Source organism: Ranitomeya imitator, chromosome 4 (genome assembly GCF_032444005.1).
Source record: "Ranitomeya imitator isolate aRanImi1 chromosome 4, aRanImi1.pri, whole genome shotgun sequence".
Lineage (NCBI taxonomy): Eukaryota > Metazoa > Chordata > Amphibia > Anura > Dendrobatidae > Ranitomeya > Ranitomeya imitator.
Genome location: NC_091285.1, coordinates 580,675,219 through 580,700,788, shown reverse-complemented (window position 1 = coordinate 580,700,788; position 25,570 = coordinate 580,675,219). Strand labels below are relative to the sequence as shown.

At 45.6% G+C, this 25,570-nt stretch overlaps 1 protein-coding gene across 3 annotated transcripts in view; it reads right to left on the bottom strand.

The window, feature by feature from the left end:
- Positions 1 to 25,570, bottom strand: part of PIAS1 (protein inhibitor of activated STAT 1) — a 124,884-nt gene that overhangs the window by 68,705 nt on the left and 30,609 nt on the right. For all 3 annotated transcript variants that reach the window (XM_069766415.1, XM_069766414.1, XM_069766416.1), the window contains exon 2: positions 10,810 to 11,254. In XM_069766415.1, coding sequence (XP_069622516.1) covers positions 10,810 to 11,254 — 445 coding nt within the window. The remainder of the gene's footprint in view (positions 1 to 10,809; positions 11,255 to 25,570) is intronic.

The window sequence follows — 25,570 nt, the reverse complement described above, 5'->3', positions numbered from 1 at the left end:
TTACTACAAAAAGATGGCGGCTTACAATCCATTTTTCCCATTTTCTACTAGCTAACACGGTACAAAGATAGATTGATCTCTTTACTGTATCATTTAGGCTTAGTTCAGACAGCCATGTTGCACATACAAGTTAGTTATTTCTCACGGATAGTACACCGGCCCATTATTGTATAGAGCCGCCTATGGGGCTGTTCACATGCCCATGTTTTCTCAAGGACCATGTGTCCGTACAGAATGTAGAGACGTCTGTAATGGACAGCACGGATGAAAAATACAGAGCACACAGATGGCATCTGTAACACTGCAATGGAGGAGAAATTAAGCCATATATGAAAAACACAAATACGGAACTTTTTTTGCACGAGTAATAAAAAAAGAAAAAAACAGAAAAAAAAGTTAAAAAAAAGAACACAGAACTAAGGCTTTACTTGTGCATGGAGCATCTTTCAAGCAGACAGCGCCTGCAGAATGGACCGGTCACTACTTGAAAACTTGGAGCAGTTACCGCTCAGAAGACGGAACATATGAACAGCGAGTCATTTTTACACATTCATTCTTTTGAGAGATTTCCGAGTAATTTTTCCAGACATATTCCACAGGACAAGCTCAAAAATCTGCATGAAAGACGTGAGAACGTGAGTAGGATCCTGCATAACCCGAGCTCCATTAAATGACATTTCTAATGCAGTGTGATATATGGGCGATACACCGTATAGAGAGAATCCTATAAAAGCATGAAGTGATCAATCCTAATTACTCAGCAGACGCCCAGGCCATGGCTAGTGAGGAGGATCAGTGTGGAGAGCAGGCTGGCACAGGGTCAGCACACACTGATTGGCGTAAGCTGTTGTCTTGGATACCGTGAAGTCCACCTCCCCCCACAAGTGTCGGCTGTACCCTGGATATCCTCAGCTGTCAAGTTATCATCAGTGGAGGAATGTTCTGTCTTCACAGCCTTCTAATCTATCCCAACACTGAAATCGTGCCCGATCCATGCCACCATGATCCATGCCACCGCAGAGGAAGCCCTCATACATGTGCCCATACCACCAGGCACAGATCCGGTTCTTCATAGAGCCTTTATATATTACACAGCACTATACAATATATTCACTCTATCCATATCTTAAGCATCTTTTCTATTTTTGCATAAACTGGATGATTGAAGGTACATGTACAGGATTTTTTTTTTTAAGTTGTTTCCCAAAGACTGCATGCTAAATAAACACATATTTCTTTGCTTTTTCCCCCCATAAGTGAATAGTGCACATGAAAATAAAACTTCGTAAGATTCTATAATTCAAATCTGCTTCTTTCTCAAACATTAAAAGTAACATCTGATCTCCTCTCTATTGTAATAATCAGTTTTCAGATTTCTAGAATGTAATAATTTTAGTTCTATAGCGCCAACATATTCCGCAGCACTTTACATTTTAAAATAAAAGTAGATTATTGCTTTCTGGAGAACACCCAATGTCTGATGGATCACAGTGCACAAATAGTAAACTGACAGCCAACAGAGCAAAAAAGGATGAGCAAATTAACAAAAAAAAAAAATATATATTATATATTACAGTTATCTGATCACCGGCACATTTCAACCCACCCGAAGAATAGATTTTGTATAAAACCCAGAAATCATCATAAATACAATCGTGAATAAATATTAACAAATATAATAAGGTTGTAATATCAGCAGGTAGACCACACTAGTAGATTAAAATTGCCACTGTAGTAAATGTGCAAAAAAAAAAAAAAATAAATAAACAACTGAATGGTGACCAATATTGGAATGAAAATCGCTGGTTTAAGAACTAGAAGATAGTCCTGTTTCAGATGTGACCAACCACACTCCACTGAAGGTCTTTACACTGTTTATATCAGCTGTTCTCAACCTGTGGGTCGCAACCCCGGCGGGGATCGAACGACCAAAACACAGGGGGGGGGTCACCTAAAGCCATCGGAAAATACTTATTTCTGATGGCTTTAGCCGCTGAGAAGCCACGCTACCGTCTGCAGCAGCGCTATTCAGCTGGAACACATGCCGTTATGGACGTGTGTTCCAAACTGAAAGCCTGCGCAGATGTGATTGCATCATCCGCCCGGGGCCTAGGGGGGGCGCTCCACAGTCCATAGCAGCGCAGTACGTGTGTCCAGCGCTTGCTGCCGTCATCAGTGGGCGCACGCCGCAAGCGCCGGAGGACAGGAGCCTAGGAAGCGGAGAGCCTGCGAGACAGCCTGCTGGTGTAAAAAAGGTTAATAATGTAAAAACAGTACACACACCATACACACAATACTGCGTAAGTGTAAGGTGCTTTTTTCAGTGCTCAATCTTTTGGACTCATTGATGAAAATAGGAGGCAAACCATTTTCAGAGCTAAATTTACGGCATAGGAAAATGTAGTGTGAATGGGTTTAAGGCTCCATTCACAATGAGGAATCTGCCAGCCAAATATGCATTTTTTGGTTTGGGGTCACTGCAACATGAGGAACTGTATTGCGGGGGTCACGGCATTAGAAAGGTTGAGAACCGCTGGTTTATAGGATGGCACTTCAGCTGAAGACAACGTGGAGTAGAGTTAGTAAGAGAAAATAGCAGCCACACCACAATATTATACATCACCATGCAAAAGAAAAATACTGGCAGTCCAAGATGTTCAGACGGACCCAACAATCCACAACGGGCTTCAAAACGGAAGCGGCGCCCGTTCTCTGGACACCAGGATCAGGCGCTCGCCTGCTGCAATTGAGGGGAGATGTTCTCCAACGAAAAATATAGTTCTTACCGATAACGGTATTTCTCTGAGCCCATGACGGCACCACGGAGAGAGGGGATCCGCCCACCAAGGACAGGAAACCTACGGATAAAAAGGCGGTACCACTCTCCTGCATCAGTTGTTTTACATAGAGAACGATGGGAGACTACTAAAACATTTGTAAATTTTAACTGTTTATCATAACGAGATACCGCGTGTTTAAAGACTATAAATAGACTATGGCACTAATTTGATGTGCGCACCCATAAGTGAAGGGAGGGAATGTACGGGTGCCGTCATGGGCTCAGAGAAATACCGTTATCGGTAAGAACTATATTTTTCTCTGATCGCCCATGACGGCACCACGGAGAGAATTGCATAGATAGTACATTCAGGGAGGGACCACCGCCTCCAGAACCCTTTTACCGAAAGTAAGGTCTGAAGAGGAGATTAGGTCCAATCTATAGTGCCTATAGAATGTGGATGGTGAAGACCAGGTAGCAGCTCTACATATCTGGTCTATGGAAGCTCCGGCTTTCTCCGCCCAGGAAGTTGCCACTGCCCTTGTTGAGTGAGCCTTAACCTCCCCGGGAACGGACATCCCACTTGCCGAGTATGAGAGACTGATGGCGTCCGTGATCCATCTTGCGAGGAGCGCCGACGCCTGCGCAGTCGCTTCCGCGGCGCCCCGGCGTCTCGCGAGACCAGCGCAGTCCCGGGCATGCGCCGACTTTCCAAGATGGCGTCCGGAGTACAGATATGGCGCTGCTGACCGGCACCCCCGGTCCTATGCAGACCCTTATTGCGCGGCTCTGCAAGCCCGATGGCGTTGCAGTGTGCAGGCTGACGCGAGCTAGGGGAGGGCCACGCCGCACCTCCCGCAACCACAGAGGGACCCCCCTGGATGTTGCCGCTGCTGCATCTTACCTGAGGAGGTGACCGCGAACTCCTTGTCACCTCCTCCACGCACCCTTGAGGCCCACTAGCCCCCAGCGGTGGTGCCTCGGGTCACCACCCCAGCCGAGGCAGAGGGACCCCAGCTGCCTGAATCGGACTGGTTGGCCCCGGAATTCCAACGCTGACTGGTAAGTCCGTAGGTCTCCCATCAAGGACAGGAAACCAACTGATGCAGGAGAGTGGTACCGCCTTTTTATCCGTAGGTTTCCTGTCCTTGGTGGGCGGATCCCCTCTCTCCGTGGTGCCGTCATGGGCGATCAGAGAAATCAAGGTAGATATTACCGTATTTTTCGGACTATAAGACGCACCGGACCATAAGACGCACCCCAAATTTGGGGTGAAAATTGCAGAAAAAAAGATTTTTTATAACATGGGGGTCCGTCTTATTGTCCGAATTTACAGTATCTTATGGCGGTGGCAGAGCAGGGTCACAGGAGGCAAGGTGGGGTGGTGCTGGGATGAGGAGGTGCTGGGATGAGGAGGTGCTGGGATCAGGAGGTGCTGGGATCAGGAGGTGCTGGGATCAGGAGGTGCTGGGATCAGGAGGTGCTGGGATCAGGAGGTGCTGGGATCAGGAGGTGCTGGGATCAGGAGGTGCTGGGATCAGGAGGTGCTGGGATCAGGAGGTGCTGGGATCAGGAGGTGCTGGGATCAGGAGGTGCTGGGATCAGGAGGTGCTGGGATCAGGAGGTGCTGGGATCAGGAGGTGCTGGGATCAGGAGGTGCTGGGATCAGGAGGTGCTGGGATCAGGAGGTGCTGGGATCAGGAGGTGCTGGGATCAGGAGGTGCTGGGATCAGGAGGTGCTGGGATCAGGAGGTGCTGGGATCAGGAGGTGCTGGGATCAGGAGGTGCTGGGATCAGGAGGTGCTGGGATCAGGAGGTGCTGGGATCAGGAGGTGCTGGGATCAGGAGGTGCTGGGATCAGGAGGTGCTGGGATCAGGAGGTGCTGGGATCAGGAGGTGCTGGGATCAGGAGGTGCTGGGATCAGGAGGTGCTGGGATCAGGAGGTGCAGTGAGAGGTATGGCGTGAGAGGGGTCCCTGGCGTACCATGCAGGCTTACCTAGGTGGCAGAGGTGCGGTGGCAGAGGTCAGGTGGCGGGGGTGTGGCAGCAGAGGAGGCGCAGGAAGCGGGTCCCTTTCCCCGGTATGGTGATGCAGCAGGCCCGGTATGCAGCAGAGCCGGGTGAATCCTCTTGTTATCGGTGGGCGCGGCCATCTTCCTGAGGCCGCGCGTGTGCAGATGAAGCGCTCTGCTCCCGGGGCTTCAGGAAAATGGCCGCGGGAGGCCGCGCGTGCGCAGATGGAGATCGCGGCGGCCATTTTCCTGAAGCCCCGGGAAGCAGAGCGCTCCATCTGCGCACGCGCGGCCCCCGGAAAATGGCCGCCACCACCGATAAGAGGATTCACCCGGCTCTGCTGCATACCGGGCCTGCTGCATCACCATACCGGGGAAAGGGACCCCGCTTACTGCGCCTCCTCTGCCGCCACACCCCCGCAACCGCACCTCTGCCACCGGACCTCTGCCACCGCACCTCTGCCACCTAGGTAAGCCTGCATTGCGACTATTAGACGCACCCCCCATTTTCCCCCCTTTTCTTGGGGGGAAAAAGTGCGTCTTTTAGTCCGAAAAATACGGTATATCCCAATTTGGCATCAGCAATAAATGTACAACATTGTATCTTTGAAATAATCTGGCAGTAAGTTACATTATCCCTGCTGTTCTGTTCGGGTCATAGTGACCCGAACAGACTTTTTGCGGCCCTGTAGATTTTTTTCTGTAAGTCTATAAAACTTGAGACTCCTTGACTTTTCCTCATTTGGGGGGGACCTACCTATGAGTATTTATTTTTATTTTTTTTTTCGTTTACTTTTTGCTACACGCAAAAAGTTACACTTGTTGTGTTTGGGTCATAGTGACCCGACATCGTTTTTTACAGCTGTGAGGCCATATTTTCAGTGAAATAAAGGAGTTATAACCTCAGTTGGGTCTATTTATTGCATCTACTATTGTATATCAATTGATTTATTTCCTAAATTATTTCAATGGGGTCGTACACGCGCTCTACCGGGGGTATGCATTGAGATCTGCGCACCATAAAAATGGCTTTATATTGATTATTTTTGGTGCGCAGTCTATTCTAAAATGTAGAGTGCATCTGGAGAGATCACTAGGTGTGCACTACATGTGTATATTATGCGCAGAACGGACTGCTCAGAACGCGCAAGACGTTTTTTTTTTTGTAAAGCTGAGCTGTAAAGTCTTGCAAATAATTTGTGTAGTTTTCTATTTTCGTTTTGCTCATTGATCTGTTTTTTCAGAATAAAAATGAAAAAAAAAAAAGATTTCTAGTTCATTTTTCTTTTTTCTTTTTTTTTTACTACCAAACATGTTCACAAACAAACAGTCTAGTAAGCAAAAAGTATAAAAAAAAAATGGAGTTAGAGTGTCTAAAATCAAGGTTTAATAAGCCGGGTCATAGTGACCCGGAACACTACAAGTGTATAGTAAATGCGAACAAAACAGCAGGGTTAAAGGGCCACTGTCACCCCCTCCAGCCGTTATAAACTAAAAGATCCACCTTGTGCAGAGGTAATGCTGCATTCTAACAAGGTGGCTCTTAGTTTTGTGTTCAGGTATTACTAAAATAAAGCAGTTTGAAACTTTGCAAAAATACCTCTCTTTGTCCATGGAGGCGGGTCTGAAGCCTCCTCTGTGAAGTGCCCAACTGCCGTCACTCACATCTTCTGGGGCGATGGTCGCCGCCCCCTCCGCGCTGTTTTCTTTTCAAATCCGGCGCCGGCGCTGTGTAAATATTTGTGGGGCAGGCGCAGTAAGCTCTGGTGGTCTGACGTCCCAGCGAGGCTTGGAGACTGCGCCTGTGCTGGCAGTGCGGCCACCCACCTCGGTAATCCCTGCCCCGCACTGTGTTATGCATTATGCACAGTGCGGGGCTGGGATTCCTGGGCATGCGCACTGCGTGTGTCAGCCACTCACCCAGGTCCCCCCGCTGACACACGCAGTGCGCATGCCCAGGAATCCCAGAAAACAGCGCGGAGGGGGTGGCGACGATCGCCCCAGAAGAGATGAGTGACTGCAGTTGGGCGCTTCACAGAGGAGGCTTCAGACCCGCCTCCGTTGACAAAGATAGGTATTTTTGCAAAGTTTCAAACTGCTTTATTTTAGTAATACCTGAACACAAAACTAAGAGCCACCTTGTTAGAATGCAGCATTACTGCTGCACAAGGTGGCTCTTTTAGTTTATAACGGCTGGAGGGGGTGACAGTGGCCCTTTAAAACAATTCACCAGATTGTGTTTCCAAACCTACTAGTTTTTCAATAAGAGATTTCACCAATATTAGAAAATTTATATTCAGGTGTACTATGGATTCATGAACAAAAAAAATTAAAGTGATGGAGGGAGGATGTACAGAACAGAACATCTTTTGCAGCGTTTAAGGGTGCATGTCCACTGTCCGGATTAGGTGCGGATTGGGTGTTGTGTACAACCGCGGCGTCCAGATGTTACAGCACAGTGGAAGGGATTTCATGAAATCCAGTCTCCACTATGTGTGCGAACACGCACTCGGCGGCCCTGCGTTTACGGACATGCGGTGCGTCTTTTTAGAACGCAGCATGTCCGTTTACCTTGCGGCGACATGGCGTCGCCGCAAGGTACATCACAGGGCCCTATGTATGGGGTGCGGAGATTCCGGATGTGTGCAATGAACACAATGGGGGCAATGAACACAATGGGGGCGGCGCTATGGGCGGAGTGAGTATTCCGCTCCGTCCAAAGCGCCAGCAATCCGGAACCTTAACCTAAGAGTTTCTCTTTAATTACAGAAGAATCTTTAGGCTATGTGCCCACGTTCTGGATTTTTAGCGTTTAAGAGTTTTTCCGCTGCGGAAATGCTTAATAAACGCTTACATAAAGCCTCCCATTATTTTAATGCATTCTGCAATTTTTGTGCCCATGCTGCCTTTTCTTCCACAGAAGAAAATCATTGCGGGGAAAGAAAAAAAAAAAAAGCAGCACGTTCATTAATTTAGCTGAAAATCGGTGGTTTTGCCGCTATAGAATTGTATTTGGACCAATAGAGAAAAAAAAATGCTTAAAAATCCGCAAAAAAAAAATAAAAAAATGCAAGCGGATTTCCAGCAAAGGGACTCTGGATTTCATCAGGAAAATTCTGCATACTTTCTGCTACTTTGGACACTACGTGGTCTTCAATACAGTTTCCACAAATCATCATTAGCACGAGACACAAAGGGTCACATACAGGTACCAGAACCAGAGTTTGTGGGTCTGTATTGGGCTGTGTGACACCAACACATCAATTCAGCTCATGTGCAGGTAAAAGTGATATGGCGCCCTGATACTCCCCCAAATCCAAAACTAGTTCAATATTATGGCCTTTCAAAACAGCCGCTGCTTTGTGGGATCCGGACGCCTCTCCATCCAAAACTCACAAAAAAAAAAAAATGTAATCACATTGTATGAACCATGCCTTTGACAATTTAGGAGGATTCTTAAGGTATGTTTCCACGTGCAGGAAACGCTGCGTGTCTGACGCTGCACAGAGCCGCAGCGTCCAGATGTTACAGCATAGTGGAGGGGATTGAATGAAATCCCGTCTCCACTATGCGTGGTAACACGCACGCGGCGGCCCTGCGACTCCGGACATGATGCGCGTCTTTTCAGATCGCAGCATGTCCGTATATCTTGTGGCGACGCTGCGTCGCCACAAGATATAGCACAGGGCCCTATGCGATGGGTGCGATGATGCCGGATGTGTGCTATGAACACATCCGGCATCATCGCGTCCCAGAAGGGGGCGGGGCTTACCACAGAGCGGCAAAGCCGCTCCGACGATACCGCCTGCCATCCTGAAAGTGGACACATACCCTTACAGCTCCCTCAGATCTGTTTAGTAAGTATCTGAATCGCCCATGATATAGCCATTCCGGCCCGCCTTCCTAAAACTGTGCACTGCTGTTCCTCTGTTAGGCTACTTTCACACTAGCGTCGGAATCTCCCCATCGCAATGCGTCGGGCAGGGATTCCGACGCTAGCGTTTAACGCACTGCACAACGGAGGCAGCGGATGCAGTTCTCTGGCGCATCCGCTGCCCCATTGTGAGGTGCGGGGAGGTGGGGGCGGAGTTCCGGCCGCGCATACGCGGTCGGAAAAAGCGGTCCGTCAGGAGCAAAAAAACCTTACATGTAGCGTTTTTTGCTCCCGACGGTCCGCCAAAGCACGACGCATCCGTCGCACGACGGATGCGACGTGTGCCAATCCATCGCAATGCATCGTCAATACAAGTCTATGGGGAAAAAAACGCATCCTGCAAGCACTTTTGCAGGATGCGTTTTTTCTGCAAAACGACGCATTGTGACGGATTGCAGTTAACGCTAGTGTGAAAGTAGCCTTATTCCCTCCAGGAATTAGAAATAAATTGACATCTGTGCGCTTCTATTCTCATTGATAACACTGCACAGTCAGCACTGAAGTCACGTTTAGTTTTACGGTTCCTTTTTCTGTCAATATATTCACAAAATTGACTTTTAACAGTAATTTAACACCAGTATGTACTAAGAGGGACGTTGTGAGCCGACCAGTCCGCTGTAAGACATTGTTACAGGGTTGCTGTTACAATGTCCCATGCAAAAGAAAATTTGCATCTAATCGCCTCCTCCCGACCCAGAGATGTTGGTGCTGTGTCTACCAGCACTCGCGTGAACTCTTTAGGTCACGTGACCGCTGCCCGCCATCAGCACCCACCATCGCAGGAATGGACTAGGAAGCTAGCATCCCTTGATTTTCCCTGGTGATTAGTATCATTTACAAAAGGATTGTCCAAGATATGAACAACAACTTCAATAGACCAGTAACCACCAAGGCACCGTTATTATCCAACCTGCTGAAACACCGGCAACGTCATAAACCAAGGAGAGATCTGCCCTACTTAAGTTGTCAAATTTGCTGCACCTAAAAGATTGAGAGCCAATCCCTGTAATCCACAGCATCACATGCAATGTACCGGAGTCTTGCCACATACTGCATCAAAGTTTTTTGTTTTGCTTTTTTTTAAAGGCAAAATGGACAGGACGACCGATCTTCCATGACGACCGAGGCCTATTCAGGGGCTGATCAGTAGTTTTCCAGCACATTGATGGGGCTGAAATATGTATCTTTAGCAAAAAGTCACATCTGTAAGAAAAATATAGATTTTTCTATCTGCAGATATTCACTATGCCCTTCATCCTCCTTTGCAATGCATTGGGTAAAATCGTTGGATTTCGGTTTCCTGTCCTAAGTGCGTATACCCTAAGGGCATGTTCACACACTGCATATTTTGCTGTAGTTTCAGCAGCATGGGTGTAAATGTCTGCAAATGAATAAAACAGTGGCAGAAGTTTGAGGAACAAATTTGACAAGTGTGTTAGCATACTGCACTCTGCCACTCTACCAGAAAACAAGACTCCCTATACAAAATTTAATAGGCCACCGATAAGTAGGAAAGGGTTCTTTACAGTTAGAGCAGTCACTGTCTGCCATTACTACCTGTTCTGGTAAAGCATCTCATAGTTTATCAGGGATAACTGCTTGTCTCGCAATAAATGGCATTGTGGGTGATAAATAATATAACTAACATAAGGAGGAACGTTGAACCTGTGTCTTATTTTCAACCTATGTAACATTAGCATTATTTGGAGTCCATTAAGTGCCATTTGGGTCAGTCGTGTGATGGATCCAGGTCCAGACTAAATTTGGTTTCACGGTTCTTGAAACACAACAGGAAGATGACGTGCCCAACAATAATGGCACACTTTTACTGCCATGTCGTTCTCTACCAGGATGGGCATCAGCAAGTAGTCTCAGCAAGTTGTACGGGGGTTGGAGCACCAACAGCCAGATAAGCGCATCTATCAGATATTTATGGAACATCTTACAGGAGTAACTATAACCAATTATGAAAACCTTGTTTGCATGCACTCCTCTCATGACAGATGCCCTTTAAATCTGTTACAGTCATTAGTAATTGGATGACAAACAACTCGTTATGAGACTCATTAGATGAAACACTCACCTAAACTTGTGGGTTTTATGAGTTCATCCAGCAGGTCATAAAAGGGCAGTTTCTGCAGTTTGATGTCTGGATGTACAGGATGGAGGTTGGATGTGAGGTGTGGGAGATCCAGTTCATGTTTGGGCCCAAGGAGGGAGACTGGAAGTAGCGGGGAAGAAGCTGGGTGACTGTCATATGAAAGCTGAGGAATGGAGGATGGCGACAGGTTGCTTGGCATGGTGCTGGAGTGAACACTGGGTAAAGAAAAGTCTGCGGGTGTGAGGATTTTTAGTGGAAATCTCCGCCGGTACAGCTCCTTTATTTTCATTTGTACAGCTGGACTGCAGCCGGCCTTTAACAAGTGCAAAGCTTTAGTCAAAAGTTCGTGTTTGCGACCGTGCTTGTTGCGTCCTGCGTATCCCAAGAGTACTTGCAGCTCAGAAACACGAAGACTCATAACCATTTGCTAGAATGGGAAGACAGAAGAAATCAGTTACCACCATGATTAGTTAACAGCTCAAACATCAAAAATACAATTTCTGAAGTCTTGCCAAATATAAGCACAAAAAAAAATAAAAAATTACCTTGAGAGCTTATTGTAAAAGGAAAACAGACATTGCCAATGAGAGACATGTAATAACTGACAGTCTGCTCTCAACATATTTCACACTGATAACGACCCCTTTCATTTACAATAAGCTCTGGGAGATGTGTGTCCGGCTATTAGATAAAAACAGCTCATTTACATATTAAAAAAGTACATCTCTCTGGAATAAAACATTGATATCTGCAATCCAATGTAAATACGTGGTCAAAATTGTAGGTACCCCTCATTTAATGACAGAAAAACACACAATAGTCATAGAAATAACATGAATATGACAAAAGTAATAAGAAATAAAAGATCTATGAAAATGAACAAATGAAAGTCAGACATTGCTTTTCAACCATGCTTCCACAGAATTAAAAAAATGACTAAAACTCATAAAATAGTTTAGGACAGAAGTGATGGTACCCCTGAAAATAATAAAGCAGCAGAGGTGCAAGCTACTGATGAGAGCAACCACCCACTCGCCCAAACATTGGAGGGGTTGGCTGCCTAGTAGCAAAATGCACACAGGTAAGGCTTTCATAAGGCACTATTCACACAGATAAATGTGATGTACGGTGTCTGGACAACCTATTGATCACGCCCATAGTATTAGCAGGCGGGCTGTACAGCACTAATTATATATATATATATATATATATATATATATATATATATATATATATATATATATATATATATATATATATATATATATATATATATATATATATATATATATATATATATATACATACACATACATACATACATGCACATACATTAACCCCTTAGTGACAGAGCCAATTTGGTACTTAATTACCAGGCCAATTCTTACAATTCTGACCACTGTCACTTTATGAGGTTATAACTCTGGAACGCTTCAACGGATCCCGCTGATTCTGAGATTGTTTTTTCGTGACATATTGTACTTCATGTTAGTGGTAACATTTCTTCGATATTACTTGCGATTATTTATGAAAAAAACGGAAATATGGCGAAAATTTTTAAAATTTTGCAATTTTCAAACTTTGTATTTTTATGCCCTTAAATCAGAGAGATATGTCACGAAAAATAGTTAATAAATAACATTTCCCACATGTCTACTTTACATCAGCACAATTTTGGAAACAAAATTTTTTTTTGTTAGGGAGTTATAAGGGTTAAAAGTTGACCAGCAATTTTTCATTTTTACAACACCATTTTTTTTTTAGGGACCACATCACATTTGAAGTCATTTTGAGGGGTCTATATGATAGAAAATAACGAAGTGTGACACCATTCTAAAAACTACACCCCTCAAGGTTCTCAAAACCACATTCAAGAAGTTTATTAACCCTTTACGTGCTTCACAGGAACTGAAACGATGTGGAAGGAAAAAATGAACATTTAACTTTTTTTTGCAAACATCTTAATTCAGAACCATTTTTTTTATTTTCACAAGTGTAAAAACAGAAATGTAACCATAAATTTTGTTATGCAATTTCTCCTGAATACGCCAATACCCCATATGTGGGGGTAAACCACTGTTAGGGCGCACCGCAGAACTTAGAAGTGAAGGAGCGCCGTTTTACTTTTTCAATGTAGAATTGGCTGGAATTGAGATTGGACGCCATGTCGCGTTTGGAGAGCCCCTGATGTGCCTAAACAGTGGAAACCCCCCACAAGTGACCCCATTTTGGAAACTAGACCCCTTAAGGAACATATCTAGATGTGTGGTGAGCACTTTGAACCCCCAGGTGCTTCACAGAAGTTTATAACGTAGAGCCGTGAAAAAAAAAAATTTGCATTTTTTCTACAAAAATGATCTTTTTGCCCACAAATTTTTATTTTCACAAGGGTAACAGGAGAAATTAGACCACTAAAGTTGTTGTGCAATTTCTCCTGAGTACGTCGATACCCAATATGTGGGGGTAAACCACTGTTTGGGCGCACCGCAGAGCTTGGAAGAGAAAGAGTGCCGTTTTACTTTTTCAATGTAGAATTGGCTGGAATTGAGATCGGACGCCATGTCGCGTTTGGAGAGCCCCTGATGTGCCTAAACAGTAGAAATCCCCCACAAGTGACCCCATTTTGGAAACTAGACCCCCCATGGAACTTATCTAGATGTGTGGTGAGAACCTTGAATGCCCAAGTGCTTCACAGAAGTTTATAATGCAGAGCCGTGAAAATAAAAAATATTTTTTTTTTCCACAAAAAAGATTTTTTAGCCCCCAAGTTTTTATTTTCACAAGGGTAACAAGAGAAATTGGACCCCAAAAGTTGTTGTCCAATTTGTCCTGAGTATGCTGGTACCCCATATGTGGGGGTAAACCACTGTTTGGGCGCACGGCAGTGCTCGGAAGGAAGGAGCGCCGTTTTGGAATGCAGACTGATAGAATGGTCTGCGGGTATTATGTTGCGTTTGCAGAGCCCCTGATGTACCTAACCAGTAGAAACCCTCCACAAGTGACCCCATTTTGGAAACTAAACCCCCCAAGGAACTTATCTAGATGTGTGGTGAGAACTTTGAATGCCCAAGTGCTTCACAGAAGTTTAGAATGCAGAGTCGTGAAAATAAAAAAAAAAAAATTTTTCACAAAAAAGATTTTGTAGCCCCCAAGTTTTTATTTTCACAAGGGTAACAAGAGAAATTGGACCCCAGAAGTTGTTGTCCAATTTATCCCGAGTACGCTTATGCCCCATATGTGGGGGTAACCCACTGTTTGGGCGCACGGCAGAGCTCAGAAGGGAGGGAGCACCATTTGACTTTTTGAGCGCAAAATTGGCTGTCATGTTTGGAGACCCCCTGATGTACCTAAACAGTGGAAACCCCCCAATTCTAGCTCCAACCCTAACCCCAACACACCCCTAACCCTAATCCCAACCTGATCCATAATCCTAATCACTAACCCTAACCATAATCACAACCCTTACCCCAAAACAACCCTAATGTCAACCCTAACCATAACCCTAATCAAAACCCTAAATCCAACACACCCCTAATCCTAATCTCAACCCTAATCCCAAACCTAACCCTAATCCCAAGCGTAACCCTAATGCCAACCCTAACCCTAATACCAACCCTAATCCAAACCCTAACCCTAATCCCAGCTCTAACCCTAACTTTAGCCCCAACCCTAACCCTAAGGCTACTTTCACACTTGCGTCGTTTGGCATTCCGTCGCAATCCGTCGTTTTGGACAAGAAACGGATCCTGCAAATGTGCCCGCAGGATGCGTTTTTTGCCCACAGACTTGTATTGCCGACAGATCGTGACGGATGGCCACACGTCGCGTCCGTCGTGCACTGGATCAGTTGTGTTTTGGCGGAGCGTCGGCACAAAAAAGCGTTCAATGAAACGTTTTTTTGTACGTCGCATCCGCCATTTCTGACCGCGCATGCGTGGCCGTAACTCCGCCCCCTCCTCCCCAGGACATAGATTGGGCAGCGGATGCGTTGAAAAACTACAGCTGCTGCCCACGTTGTGCACAATTTTCACAACGTGCGTCGGTATGTCGGGCCGACGCATTGCGACGGCCCCGTACCGACGTAAGTGTGAAAGAAGCCTAACCCTAAATTTAGCCCCAACCCTAACCCTAAATTTAGCCCCAACCCTAGCCCTAACCCTACCCCTACCCCTAACCCTACTCCTACCCCTAACCCTACTCCTACCCCTACTCCTAACCCTACTCCTACCCCTAACCCTACTCCTACCCCTAACCCTACCCCTAACCCTAATTTTAGCCCCAACTGCTGTTCTCCTGCCGGCCGGCAGATGGAGACAGATGGCGGGCGCACTGGGCATGCGTCCGCCATGTTCTTCTGCCGGCGGCCAGGAGGAGCAGCAAGAGGATCCAGGGACCTAGGTGAGTATGCTAGGGTCCCCGAATCCCCCTATTTCTCTGTCCTCTGATGTGCGATCACATCAGAGGACAGAGAATTACACTTTACTTTTTTTTCTTTTTATTTTTTTTTTGCGGTCGCCGGTAAACAGTTAATTACCGGCGATCGCAAAACAGGGGTCGGTAATACCGACCCCGATCATGCTCTTTGGGGTCTCGGCTACCCCCAGCAGCCGGGACCCCAAAGATTCTCCCGGTGCCGGCCGGCGGGCGCACTGCGCATGCGCCCGCCATTTTGAAGATGGCGGCGCCCACCGGGAGACACGAGGAGCATCGGGGGAGCTAGGTGAGTATTGGGGGGCCACCTGGGTCCCCTTTTCTCTGTCCTCCGATGTGCGATCACATCGGAGGACAGAGAAATTAAAAAGATCGCTTTTTTTTTTTTTTTTTTTGCGATCGCCGGTAAACGGTTAATTACCGGCGATCGCAAATGCGGGGTGGGTTAAAAAAAACCCCGAATCATGTTCTCTGGGGTCTCGGCTACCCTCGGCAGCCGAGACCCCGGAGAAAATCGGCCTCTGGGGGGCGCTATGGACTTTTTCCACAGCGCCGTGGTTTAAGTACCCTTAGCGGCCGCCGTTAAAAGGCGTATCGGCGGTCGCTAAGGGGTTAAACACACTAGGAACAACATAAGAGGCCCTGCCGCACCCCGCAAAAAGATAAAAAAAAAGTGCAAAAGAGATGAAAAATTAAATAATGTATATAATACATTAGGTTAGGTATTAGTTACAATTTTGGCCAAAATGGATAAGCCCCGCAAACCAACGTCAAGGGTCCTCATAAACTTGCGAGTCCTACTCTAATATCAACAACAGCTAACATAGAAAAATTAATTTAAAAAAAAAACAACATGAAGAGCAGACTCACCAAAACCTTGTCAGATGACAAATGCACTCGCAGGGTGCAGCAGGCCCCTGAAATGCTAAAGCAGCATGTTGTGTTTTTTTGAATTTTTCTATGTTAGCTGTTACCCCTGAAAATGTGACAAAAGGGACATGTTAAATCACTGTGTGTCCACTAACTAGCATCACATGTGTCTACAATCTTGGAATCAGTGCGTGGCCTGTATATAGGGCTACAGATACTCACTGTGCTGTTTGGTGACATGGTGTGTATCACACTCAACATGGACCAGAGGAAGCAAAGGAAAGAGTTCTCTCAGGAGATTAGAAAGAAAATTATAGACAAACATGTTAAAAGGTAAAAAAGTTATAAGACCATCTCCAAGCAGCTTGATGTTTTTGTGACTACAGTTGCACATATTATTCAGAAATTTAAGATCCATGGGACTGTAGCCAGCCTCCCTGGACGTGGCCGCAGGAGGAATATTGATGGGAAAAAAAAAATAAAAAAATCAAAGAGACGGATAATACGAATGGTAACAAGAGAGTTCAGAAAAACCTCTAAACAGATTAAAGGTGAACTTCAAGCTCAAGGAACAGTGTCAGATCGCACCATCCGTCATTGCATGAGCCAAAGTAGACTTCATGGGAGATGACCAAGGAGGACACCATTGTTGAAAAAAAAAATCATTTTGGCAAGGCACATCAGCTTTATGTTTACAGACGGAAAAATGAAGCATATCAAGAAAATAACACTGTCCCTACTGTGAAACATGGAGGAGGCTATGCTATGTTCTGGGGCTGCTTTGAGGCATCTGGCACAGCATGTCTAGAATCTATGCAGGGTACAATGAAATCTCAAGACTATCAAGGGATTCTAGCGAGAAATGTGCTGCCCAGTGTCAGAAAGCTCGGTCTCAGTCGCAGGTTATGGGTCTTGCAACAGGTTAATGCCCCAAAACACACAGCTAAAGACACCCAAGAACGGCCAAGAGGAAAACATTGGACTATTCTGAAGTGGCCTTCTATGAGCCCTGACCTAAATCCTATTGAGCATTTAAGGAAAGAGCTGAAACATGCCGTCTGGAAAAGGCAACCTTCAAACATGAGACAACTGGAGCAGTCTACTCTTGAGGAGTGGGTCAAAATACCTGTCTGGAGGTGCAGAAGTCTCATTGACAGTTACAGGAATCATTTGACTGCAATGATTGCCTCAAAAGGGTCTGCAACAAATTATTAAGTTAAGGGTACCATCATTTCAGTCCAGACCTATTTCACGAGTTTTTTTTTTGTTTGCTTGCTTGTCTACCATGATTCCACAGAATCTTAAAAACAAAAAATGTCTGACTTTCATTTATTCACTTCCATAGACTTTTTAGTTATTACTTTTGTCAGATTCAAGTTATTTCCGTGACCTTTGTGGGGTTTTGATGCATTAAACGAGGGGTACCAACAATTTTGACCACGTGTGTATTATTTTATTCAGCTTTGTATGACTTGCGTGCCCACATAAACTTAGGAGGTTCATCCTATTGACAGATTCCCTTTTAACAAAGATACGGGTTTGACAATTACTGGGGAATTACAGCGATGCTGTTGGGGGTTTGCGATGTCAAATATCCCGGCACAATGAACGTAGACAAGGGCCCCTAATCACGGACTAGTGAGCTACTTTAGAGCCCTGTCTGTCCAGCATGCAGCTGTTTAAAAAAATTTTTGTTTGTTTTTTTCCAACTATACATGAAAGAACAGACTGCACTATCCTACACAATGGTCATCTGCTAAAAAAACACAAAAACAAAAAAAAACCAACACATTTTCCTTTACATATTTTTCAATACAATAAATAATCCTCTGCTACTGTACGGCTATGCATCTGTGAATACTCCCAATGTATAGCTGTGAAGTGATGTGTATAATGCAACATAACCATACTGCAGTACATTACCATGCAGAAGACTAGTTAAAATTTCTGTCAGAGTTTCTGAAAAGCTGAATGGGGCAGTTTCTAAACTACGTCTATGGATTACTGCAGGGTTCATTCACATAAATGTGAAAGTGTATTATCAGAGCCTGCACGGGTCCTAACAGTGATTTTGGTGTGCTCAAAAAAATATGCTCGAGTCCCGTGGCTGCTCGACAGCCGCAACACATGTAGCCGCGGGGAATCAAACATTTTTCGAGCACGCCGACGACACTGTTAGAACACAAGCATGCTCAGATAACACCTTACCCATGGACATTTGCTGGTAAACATCCCCATACAGAGAACTACCCAGAATTTTGTTTTCCAACACGATATGCAGGTCGCTACAAATCAGTGTAATATATGGTAGATATGGTATGTGGTAATCAGTGATGGGCGAACGCAAACCGTAAAGTTATGGGATCTGTACCAAACACTTGGTGTTCGTGCACGTGCCCAAAACACTGACTTCTCCAGGAAGCAGGGCAGTGGTGTCGGTGACTATTCTGGTGGCGTCAAAGTCGGTATAAAATGGACCGGCAATATATAATAAATCGTGTACAGTAGTACAATGCAGTATGCACTGTAAAGGTCTTTATAAGACTTTAGGAAAGTTATGAAATGTCCTATAAATGTCGGTTCTGTTCCTGATCTAAGGATCTTGGCTTTTAGTGGAGATGAATCTGTGCTGCACTTGCATGCTCAGTAGCATGCAAGCTCCTCTAGAGATCACAGCAAAAAGGCACTGATAAGGAATGCACTCATCTCAAGAACTGCTAGAGCGAACAGGAAACCAGGATTAAGACAAACTTACAGCATCTAAACTTCCAATATACTGGACTATTTTATGCAGTTTGTTTTCTCTGAATGTTTCATGTTTTAGTTTGCGTTTCCTCTGAGCTCATGTTTGGAGAGGTTATTTGATCTGTTGCTCTTCATGTTATTAGCTCTTCTTGCAGTTTCAGTTTCTTTCTGGGGTATGATTCAGCACAAACTTGCTCCTTCCTCCCATGTCATAGACTGAAGCATCATGTGAAACATTTACTGAGCTGTACCCTGAGAAACGCCTGAGATTGAAAGTTCAGAGTAAAGCCATTTAATAAAATATATAACAAACTTTGCTTAAATCATTAGTACAGATGATGACAAAGTTTGTTTTAATTTTTATCCCCCCAAAATTTTATTGGACAAAATTTGTTTGAGAGCGAATTTATATGATTACAAAATGCCTAAGCATTCCTACCATGCACAGGAGTAAAGAGCGTCTGAAACATCAGTTACAGTAACTGTCACATTATATCTTGTGACAATAAGAAGCAGATGTTAAAAAAGACAGCTCACAGAGCTTGTTGTGAAAGAATGTGTACCATTATCATTATTTGCCCAATCAGTTTTTACAGCTCTTAATGAAAAATGGCCAGCAAACTTGACGTTTCTAAGGCTTCTTTCACACTTCCCTCTTTATTGATCTGTCACAATGTGTCGTTTTGGGGAAAAAATGCATCCTGCAAATGTGCCCGCAGGATGCGTTTTTTCCCATAGACTTGTATTGCCGACGGATCGCGACGCATGGCCATACGTTGAGTCCGTCGTGCACTGGATGTGTCGGTATTTGGCGGACCGTTGTAGCGAAAAAACGTTCAAGGGAACGTTTTTTCGTACGTCGGGTCCTGCAATTCCTACCGTGCATACGCGGCCGGAAATCCGCCCCCTCCTCCCTAGGACTTTAGAATGGGCAGCAGATGCGTTGTAAAACTGCATCCGCTGCCCACGTTGTGCCGAAATTTCACAACATCCGTCGGTACATCACACCGACGCTTTGTGACGGCCCCGTACCGACGGAAGTGTGAAAGAAGCCTAAGGAAAGAGAAAGTATTAGAAGAAAATTAGTGATTGAAGACTACCTTAACCAAAAGAAAGATCTTCTAAAGCATCTCTTAAGTCTCTTTATTTCTTAAAATGGATGCCTGCACACAACACAGTGAACTATTTTTCTATCAAAGTTTGATTTGTTTGGGACAACAAAATTGTTACCAAGGCACTGGCAGTAAAAGATACTAAAGCTGAAACCAACCAGTTTCTCCAGGCCTTAAGTGGAAAAAGCTCTGCAAGATTATGTACTCAAAAAAACAAAAACAAAAAGGTTCTTGCTATTGTAATTGACAAAGCTTCAAACATGGTAAGTACAATTAAATTGATGAATGAAAATCATGAAGATTAACAGCAGCTAGAAGAAAACTTCAGATTCAGTATGTTTGAGATGGAAAGCCACAGTTCTGTAACTGAGGAAGAAACAGATACAACTACAGAAGAACAGCAAAATTATACTTTACAATTAGATCTTTTTAAAGCTGCTTCAAAGCTTTCCCAGATTCATTAAATGCGCTGTATTGTGTACTTGCTGCAACTGGCAATAAGATATATCCTGCAAGACGGAAATGTTTCTTACACTGTCACGCAGCACCGGTGGCTCAGATCGGGAACAAGTTCGTTACCACCGGTCAGAGCAATTCTGTTCCCACACTTTCATACAGATGGCAGAGTGAGCCAGCAGCTACGACAGGTGGTAAAAAGGTTACCGTCGGTCACAGGGGTTCGCTGATGAGTACTACTTATCCTTGAGAGCAGTTATAGAATGATGAGAGTAGTACTCATCAGCTGACGCCTGTGACCAGTGGTAACCTTTTTACTGATGTCACAGCTGATTGCTCGATTGCTTTCATCTGTGGGAATGCAGCGCTCTGATAAGCAGTAAATATCTTACCGCCAATCAGAGCCCGTGTTTGCCACACTGTCAAGCAGATGACAGCATGGAAAACAACGCATGTTTGGGGGCCCCATTGATCTGAATCACTATCCAGTATTGGAGAGGAAAAGAAGAAGAAAAAAAAAAAAAAAGGAGTTCACGGTATAGCAACACTGCAAAGGCAAATACAACAAAACCAGTCCTATGGATGAGGGTCAGGGTCTGCCATCAGTCACATATTATTGACAAGAAGGTAACAGATGCACAGCCTAGAAGAATAGTCTCTTTCTGGACATGTACTCCAACCCACTGTGCACAGGATAGAGATTCTGAAGCCATAACTAATAACAGAAGATTAGCATTTGCACATTTCCCATAAAAACACTTCTGAAACCTTATTAGTCAGATGCATCAATCCTGCTGTCACATTGGTAACTTGAATGGCAGAAATTGCAGTAGTTTGCGTTCAGATGGGAGCCCTACATACATCATCCTACCTACCGGAATCTTTTGCACCCAGCTACTGATTTGTAGGCCCGTCATGATGCGATTGGTTTAGCATATCCCATATGACATTGTGCTGGGCCTGTCAATCAAAGTAGGTGCTGGTATGGCAGCGGCTGTAATGGTGTTTCCACGTGCCAGAATGGCTGCGATTTGGACACAGTGGATACCCCACACCAAAGCCCTGCCCCCTTTTCTACTAGCGATGATTCCGCCTGTGTTCATTGAACACAGACGGAATCAATCACTGCATCCTATACATAGGACTGTGGTATTTATCTTGCGGAGACTGAGCATCTCCGCAAGATAAATAGACATGATGCGGTCTATAAAGATGTGCCGCATGTCCAAATACGCAGGACTGCCGGATGCGGCCGTGCGCACATAGTGGAGACCGTTTCATAAAATCCCCTCCACTATGTTGTAAGATCTGGATGCTGCGGCTGTACGCAGCATCCAATCCACAGAAAATCCTGATGTAATCCGGCACGTGGAACCATACCCTAAGGAGGCTGCTCTCCTTCACGCTCCTGTCTGATGGCCATGGATTACTGACATGGACCAGGCTCCTGCTAAATCAAATTGCTCATCTTTATTATCAAACTTATCATGCAGATATTTCAGGTCGATCTTTATAACTTCTTCCATGTACAGAAGCTGTGTGTCTCAGGCTTTGCATGGGTCAGACATATAGCCCCTAAAGTGAAGGTCTTTATTTTCCTTCACAAAATGATGCAACATTTCCTGAAGACACCAGTGATTATAAAGTGATCCATGTCATTTTCACATTGTCCCAGGTATCCATTTTCAGAAAAAGTATGGATGTGCAAGTATAATATGACTTAAGTTCAGGTGCTATATGTATTTGGCAAAGTATAACTATTGCCGTGGCGGCATAAGAGTTAACCTGCACGCCATTATTTAATATGAAGACTACTGATGGTCAGGGATCCTTCCTCCACAGTCCATTTTTGCCTTTATATATTTTTCAATAGGATAATCAATGTAATGGTCGCCTTCTATTAAGGCACATAGTGGACAATAAGTAAAACTAATTTTTATTTACTGTATTTTTCGGACTAAAAGACGCACTTTTTCCCCCCAAAAAAAGGGGGGGAAATGGGGGGTGCGTCTAATAGTCGCAATGCAGGCTTACCTAGGTGGCAGAGGTGCGGTGGCAGAGGTCCGGTGGCAGAGGAGGCGCAGTAAGCGGGGTCCCTTTCCCCGGTATGGTGATGCAGCAGGCCCGGTATGCAGCAGAGCCGGGTGAATCCTCTTGTCATCGGTGGTGGCGGCCATTTTCCGGAGGCCGCGCGTGCGCAGATGGAGCGCTCTGCTTCCCGGGGCTTCAGGAAAATGGCCGCCGCGATCTCCATCTGCGCACGCGCTGCCTCCCGCGGCCATTTTCCTGAAGCCCCGGGAGCAGAGCGCTTCATCTGCACACGCGTGGCCTCAGGAAGATGGCCGCGCCCACCGATAACAAGAGGATTCACCCGGCTCTGCTGCATACCGGGCCTGCTGCATCACCATACCGGGGAAAGGGACCCCGCTTCCTGCGCCTCCTCTGCTGCCACACCCCCGCCACCGCACCTCTGCCACCTAGGTAAGCCTGCATGGTACGCCAGGGACCCCTCTCACGCCATACCTATCCCAGCACCTCCTCATCCCAGCACCTCCTCATCCCAGCACCTCCTCATCCCAGCACCTCCTCATCCCAGCACCTCCTCATCCCAGCACCTCCTCATCCCAGCACCACCCCACCTTGCCTCCTGTGACCCTGCTCTGCCACCGCCATAAGATACTGTAAATTCGGACAATAAGACGGACCCCCATGTTATAAAAAAAATCTTTTTTTCTGCAATTTTCACCCCAAATTTGGGGTGCGTCTTATGGTCCGATGCGTCTTATAGTCCGAAAAATACGGTATATAGCGCCAACATATTCCGCAGCACTTTACAATTAAGCGGGGACATGTACAGACAATAAATTCAGTAAAAGTTAAGACAATTTAAACAGTGACATTAGGGGTGAGGTCCCTGCTCGCAAGCTTACAATCTACAAGGAAATGCCCCCCCATTTCCTTGTAGATTGTAAGCTTGCCTGAAATAACAAGCACTTTTCACCTATTGTGTCCCCCCACACAATAGGTGAAAAGTGCTTGTTATTTCAGGTATGGCAATTATAATAGATAGGGATTTTCATATAAAGCTGCATGATCCGGTCATCAGCCCATGTGTTTAAGTGCAATAGTTAAGTATCAAGTGCAGTTATCATGTGCATAGAGGTTGCGGAGACAGATGAATAGTAGGGTGCAGATTCACATGCAGATAATGTTTGGAAGGAGGGAACAGGACAAAGTTAGTTTACTGAGTAGTTGATGTGGTAGGCTTGTTTAAAGAGATGGGTTTTTAAAGCGCACTTGAATAGGTCGGGGATAGTTATCAGTCTGATCGTCTGGGGAAGTGCATTCCAGAGAGCTGGCACAGCACGAGAGAAGTCTTGGAGACTGAGGTGTGCGGTTCGGATTACGGGGAATGTTAGTCTCAGGTCATTTGAAGAACGGAGGGCACGTGTAGGGCGATAGATGGAGATGAGAGAGGAGAGATAAGGCGGTGCAGAACTGTGGAGAGCTTTGTGGGTGAGAGATGAGTTTATACTGGACCCTGTAGCGAATGGGTAGCCAGTGTAATGCCTGGCACAAGATTGAGGCATCGGTGAAGCGGCTGGACAGAAATATGACCCTGGCTGCCGCATTCAAGATGGATTGGAGAGGAGAAAGTTTGGTAAGAGGGAGGCCAATCAGAAGAGAGTTGCAGTAGAATGAATAAGAGCGACAGTAAGAGTCTTAGCAGTTTCAAAGGTGAGGAAAGGTCGGATTCTGGAGATGTTTTTAAGATGCAGGTGACAGGAGCGAGTGAGTGATCGGATATAGGGAGTAAAGGAAAGTTCGGTGTCGAATATGACCCCAAGACAGCGGGCATGCTGTTTGGGAGTTATGGTTGAACCCTCCAGGGTAATTTCGATGTTGGGTAGAGTGAGGTTAGTAGAAGGGAGAAGCAAGTAGTTCAGTTTTGCAGAGATTTAGTTACAGATAGAGGGAGGACATGATGTTAGAGACAGCAGACAGACAATCCTTGGTATTTTGAATCAGGGTAGGGGTGATGTCAGGGGAAGAAGTGTATAATTGGGTGTCGTCAGCATAGAGATGGTACTGGAACCCAAATCTGCTGATTGTTTGTCCAATAGGGGCCGTGTATAGAGAGAATAGGAGGTGGCCTAGGACTGAGCCCTGCGGAACCCCGATAGTAAGGGGACAAGGAGAGGAAGAGGAACCTGCAAAAGATACAGTGAAGGAGCGGTCAGAGAGGTAGGAGGAGAACCAGGAGGGCTGTGTCCTTGAGGCCTATGGAGCGGGGCATAGTGAGAAGGAGCTGGTGATCCACAGTGTCAAATGCGGCAGCTAGTTCCAGGAGAATCAGCAGAGAGCAATGACCTTTGGATTTAGCTGTTATTAGATCATTAGAGACTTAAGTGAGGGCTGTTTCAGTGGAGTGTAAAGAGCGGAAACCAGATTGTAAGGGGTCGAGAAGAGTGTTATCCGAGAGATAGCGGATTAGAGGGGAGTGGGCCAGGCGTTCCAGGAGTTTAGAGATGAAGGAAAGGTTAGAGACAGGTCTGTAGTTAGCCGTGCAGTTCTGTTCCAGGGATGGCTTTTAAAGTAAAGGGGTAATGGTGGCATGTTTAAATGAGGAGGGAAAGATGCCTGAGGAAAGAGAGAGGTTAGGCTACTTTCACACTGGCGTTTTTTGCCAGACGTTGCAATGCTTCGTTTATGGCAAAAACACATCCAGCAAAGTTGTTTGCAGGATGCGTTTTTGCCCCATAGATTAACATTAGCGACGCATTGCGACACGTCGCAACCTTCGTGCGACGGTTGCGCCGTGTTGTGGCGGACGGCCGGGAGCAAAAAACGTTAAATGTAACGTTTTTTGCTCCTGACGGACCGCTTTTTCCGACCGCGCATGCGCGGCCGGAACTCCGCCCCCACCTCCCCGCACCTCACAATGGGGCAGCGGATGCGCCGGAGAAATGCATCCGCTGCACCCGTTGTGCAGTGCATCAAACGCTAGCGTCGGAATCTCTGCCCGACGCATTGCGACGGGGAGATTCTGACGCTAGTGTGAAAGTAGCCTCAAATATTTTAGTCAGGTGAGTGGTGACCACTGGTGAGAGAGACTGCAGGAGAGGTGA